At 43.9% G+C, this 4,930-nt stretch overlaps 1 protein-coding gene across 1 annotated transcript in view; it reads left to right on the forward strand.

Annotated features, from left to right (window-relative positions):
* LOC105807707 (dnaJ homolog subfamily C member 25-like) overlaps positions 1-4,640 on the forward strand; it is a 29,660-nt gene extending 25,020 nt beyond the window's left edge. The window contains exon 4 of the mRNA XM_012641132.1: positions 4,302-4,640. Coding sequence (XP_012496586.1) covers positions 4,302-4,640 — 339 coding nt within the window. The remainder of the gene's footprint in view (positions 1-4,301) is intronic.
* Positions 4,641-4,930: the final 290 nt, after the last annotated feature.

The following is a 4,930-nucleotide window of genomic DNA, read 5'->3' on the forward strand; positions in this document are numbered from 1 at the left end:
CAAAGAAATTTCTGATTGCCAATATTTTTTACTTAGTGATAAGGAAAATAAGAAAACAGGGTATTTTTGCATTCATAAATGTTCCCTGATAAAAACAGTACATTTTTGGATATTATTTTACTAGATTAATCTGCTGGATTACCATATTTCTTCCTGTCTTTCTAGAAATCTCATTTCTGTAATTGTCCCAGCAGCCTACTCACTTGGTAATATTTGGTTGGTCTTTTGGAATCCTGGTCATTGCATGAGTCAAGGCAAATGGACCCTCCTTAACAGAGGGACTGTGATTCCTCTCTCCTCTTCCCTCAACAGACTGACTATGCTTCAAAATCCTAGGGTGAATGTAGAGCCATTAGTTGTGTCAAGTGTCATTCAAGTACTTTGGATATTTTTACTGTCTGTGTTCTTCCCATCCCCCAGCAAGAAAACCAAAAGCCTGTGCATTTTAGAAACATCTGGAGAGGAATCCTGGGTAGAGGACCCCACAACTCTACTAGTTAGAAAATTTTTTCTTGTGCTTCATTTTAGGGCTGTCGCCATTTCCTTTTGGTTGGTATTCAGGAGTTTATAGAGCACAGCTATTCATTGCTATCTATTCAGCATCATATAATTTAAGTCTGATAAAATTACCATTTGGGTTATATTCATATCAAATAGTCCTATAACAGAGTCCGCTACTAACTCTTTCCTCATTGGTCTTATTTCTTTATGAATTCTCCTGAGTTCTATAAACCATATGCTACAGTTTCATAATACATCTATTAGATAGATACCATGCCTAGAATCTTAAGTGCTACCATTGGTATATACAATTTTTAAGATGTTACATGAAAAAATAATTAAGTTTAGAGAATTAACAAATATTTTAGTACTATTGAATTTATGTTTAGAAAATCATAATTTACTTCCTTTGAGGTTGTTGGAGTTTTTTTGGCCTGAAGGGGCAGTGAACTCTTAACCCCAAACTTTGGAGATGTTTTGCTTGAGTGGAAGCCAGTCGCTCAGCTAACGCTCAGCTAGTGGTGTGAACCAGACTGCTGTTCTGTGGAAATTAGAAATGGCTTTTATTAGACATTAGTATTAATATAAATAGGATGTAGCTACTTTAAGACATTAAATCAAACATGGTCTCTATTCAGTTAGAATTAGGCATTTGAGGCAGACAGATAAATGTTGGTATTGATACAAACCAGTTGTGTATAGATACATTATAATTAGTCTTATAAATGCGATACATTTCACATTTAAGTATGGGCGAAGGCTAAATCTAGAACCTAATAACTAAATTAAATTTGCTAGATAAATTACTGACCTTTCCTAGTTTCCTCATCTGTGAAATCAGGGGTTCTTTTTAAATAATCAGGATTTAAAATTCTATAATCGAAACCTGCCTACTTCACATAGATTTAGGGTCTAAAGTAGATTAGATTGCCTGCAATTGAGAAATGTTATGGGTACTTAAGTATTATAAAAAGCCTACATAATTAGTAGTAAACTTTAATCAGCTTCTTAGTTCTTTTTTTGTTGATATATAATAGTTGTGTATATTTCACCTTCTTAATTCTTTTTTTTGAGATAGAGCCTTGCCCTGGGTGGAGTGCAGTGGCGTCATTGTAGCTCACAGTAACTTCAAACTCCTGGGCTCAAGTGATCCTCCTGCCTCAGCCTCCAGAGTAGCTGGGACTACGGGTACATGCCACCACACCTGGCTAATTTTTCTATTTTTTGTAGCAATGGGGTCTTGCTATGTTTCTCACAGAGACTTCATTTTTAATTTTTTCAAGATAATCTCATTACTTCAGCTGTCATTGATATGCAAATTTCTCTCACATTAAACTTTTTCAACAGCCTGGAGGACACTCATGTACCATCGAAGGCACTTAGTTTCTCCTAAACCAATGTCAACATTATTTTTTACTCCTCATTTCAAGCTTAGTCTTGTTTCCTAATTTCTGTTTTGGCAGCAGTTCTGGTCTACTCTCTGCTTCAGAACCCTTTGTCCTCTTTCCTTTTCCTTTCATAACCACCATGAAGTACTACTGGTTTAGTCTTTTAAATTCGTTCCCCTCCTTCCTACCCCCACAGTCCCACCCAGGGCCTCATTCCAGCCACTCCCCCAACCAGAAAGACAACTCATCATCATTTTGCACATTCATCCCCGTTTAATACTTCTAAAATGCCTTACCACGTGGCTATCCCACTGTTTGCCAACTTTTTTGGGGGGGACATTTTTCCATGACTTCTGGCCTTAGCAGTTTTGTATCTTCTATTATTTACTAGAGCCTTCTCTATTCTTAAATTTATTCATTCTACGTGTGCTTTGCCTGCTTGCTGTCCTCCATATTGGAATGTTCTTCCTTTTCCTCTGGGCCGTCTGTAAGACACATGTTTTCAAGGTCTGGTTCTCACCATCTATGAGGAGCCGTTAACATCCTTCCAGTATGTAACTTGGCACTGAGTTCTTTGCCTTATCCTGTTAACACACAGCCATTCTTTCTGTCCTAGTCCTCAATCTAGTAATGTTTCTGACATGTACTTTCATTAATATTTTAAGTTTTTTGTGGTGAGGAAACTTGCCACAGGAGAGGGCTTTCAAATGTGCAGGTCTGCCCTGTCAGTAGATAAGAAAATTTTTTCAATGCCCCAGAAACCATGGATACCTAGCTCACAAAATTGATACAGGAAATGTTCAACCTCAACAGTTAAGACATTTTAAAAGACTTGAGATACCATTTTTAATAGATTGGTAAAATTAATATGGAGTTGTGAGGGTACACAGAAATAAGCAATCTTGTAGCCTTCCAGTGGGCAAATCAAGTGATAATGCCTTCTGGGGGTAAAGTAGGAGGAAGTTTTAAAAACTTACTAATAATATTCTGTGATCCATGAATTCCACTTTCAGGAATACATCCTAAGGAAATATATGCACAAAGCTATGTTTAAGGTGGTCATCACAGTGTTAAAAAATAGAGTAAATAAATCATTATCCAGTTGTACTATGGAATACCATTCAGTCATTAAAAATAATAGCTCGGGGCATGGCCCTTGCCCCCTTCTGCTATCAACAGCCTGATTCTTTGCGGGGAACTATTCTTTCCTCCTCAGTCCATGTTTGAATGGGTGTCTTAGTTTGGGTTCCCCGGAGAAACAGACCCTGAGATGGAGATTTTCATGCAGGAAGTTTATGGGGAGTATCCTTAAAATCAATACTTGGGGGGGTGTCCAGGGGCCGGGGACTGGGCAGAGGGAGGAGTTGAGCTGTGATGCAACCGCATCATAAATACCTCAGACGATTCTAGCAGGAGCTTTGGAACAGGAACGATCCTTCAATGTCATCTCAACTTGAGGCAAGGGGGTTGGGATTCGGCCCTTTTATGCACACACACACACACATACACACACACACACACACACACACACACACACACACGCACGCCCATCAATCATCGGATGAGGGCTGACACCGGGAGGGGTGTGACGTTGGTCTGGGTGGCCCTCTGGCTAACTACCACCACAGAGAGGACTTAGCTGAGAGGCATCAGCTGCCACCACTCAGCAGCTGGGGGAATGAGTGCCTCAGTCCTGACCCGGGAATTGGGGTGGTGACCTCAGCACCCGCTAGAGGTGGGGCTGAACTGACCCCTCATCCTGCTCTGGGCCCAGGCACAGCTGATCTGAGCGTCCCAAGGCTACGCATTCTTGCCTTCAAATAGTGACTGGTCCAGGCGTGGGTCCGTGATTCAAAACGAGCCAGTGAAATCTGATATGGGGATTTTTGCTGAACAGTTAGAAAAGAGGTAGGCTTGCTCCTGGATTTGCTAGGCTGGGCCTGTGAAAGCACGGAGCTTTCCTTCAGAGCGCTAGAGATAATCTGTCTACCAGTGAAGAAAATGAGGCCAACGCTCAGAAAAAAAGCCAAAGGATGGAGAATGAGAGCCCCGAAGCTGTTATTTGGGTAATTCACTAGTTTAAAGTCCCTGGACTTTTCCAGTTACACAAGCCAATATGTTACCTTTTTGCTTTACTCAATTTAAGTGGGTTCTGACAAATACAATGGTGTGCCAGAATAATGACATTCATGATACGTTAAGTGAAAAAAACCCCACAATATTTTACATATAGTAATGATCCTAGTTTTGTAAAATGAATGTGCACATTAAAAAGAAAATTCAGCAGAACAGAAATAACGGTGAGATGGGGGTGGGGGCTAAATTTAATTTTATTCTATATGTTTCACAAAGATGTCAGGGTCTAGGATTTTACCCAATTTACCCTACTTACCGCACCGTATCAACTGGTAGGATCTCCACAAAACAGTAACGGGCTCGCTGGCGAACCCGTTACTGTTTCATGAAGGCCACATCCCTGCTGCCCTTCATTTCCTCCGGGACACTGTCTTCGCATGGCTCCTCCTTTCTCCAGCTCATTTCACACCTTGGCTCCAGCCACCGGAGTCGCAGTTTTCTGAAGAATCGGGAAGGCGTCTTTGCTGCCTGCCTCCCCCGTCCCCGCACCGGCCCCCTCCCCCAGCGTCAAACTCCTGCTCATCCTGGGCCCGGCGCTCCAGGCGGAGATGGGCGCTGCAGTGCGGGTCCCGGCCGCGGCTGCCAGGAACAGATGCGGCTGTCATCGAGGTCTAGACTGCAGAAAGAGTTGGCAGCGCTGCCAAGCAGCGCGGGGCCCCACGCGGTCACGGGGGGCTGCGGCTGCCGGCCCGGGCGGGCTCGTGCGGCGGGGCGGGCGCAGCTGCTTCCCCGCCCCGGGGCGGCGCCCGCACTCCAGTCGCCCGGCCCGGCCCGGCCGCCCAGTGCCGCCGCCATGTCCTCGGGGGCCAGCGCGAGCGCCCTGCAGCGCCTGGTGGAGCAGCTCAAGCTGGAGGCCGGCGTGGAGCGCATCAAGGTGAGCGCCCGCCGGGAAGCGCGCTCTGCCC

This window comes from Propithecus coquereli, unplaced genomic scaffold, assembly GCF_000956105.1.
Source record: "Propithecus coquereli isolate 6110/MARCELLA unplaced genomic scaffold, Pcoq_1.0 Scaffold163, whole genome shotgun sequence".
NCBI classification, from domain to species: domain Eukaryota; kingdom Metazoa; phylum Chordata; class Mammalia; order Primates; family Indriidae; genus Propithecus; species Propithecus coquereli.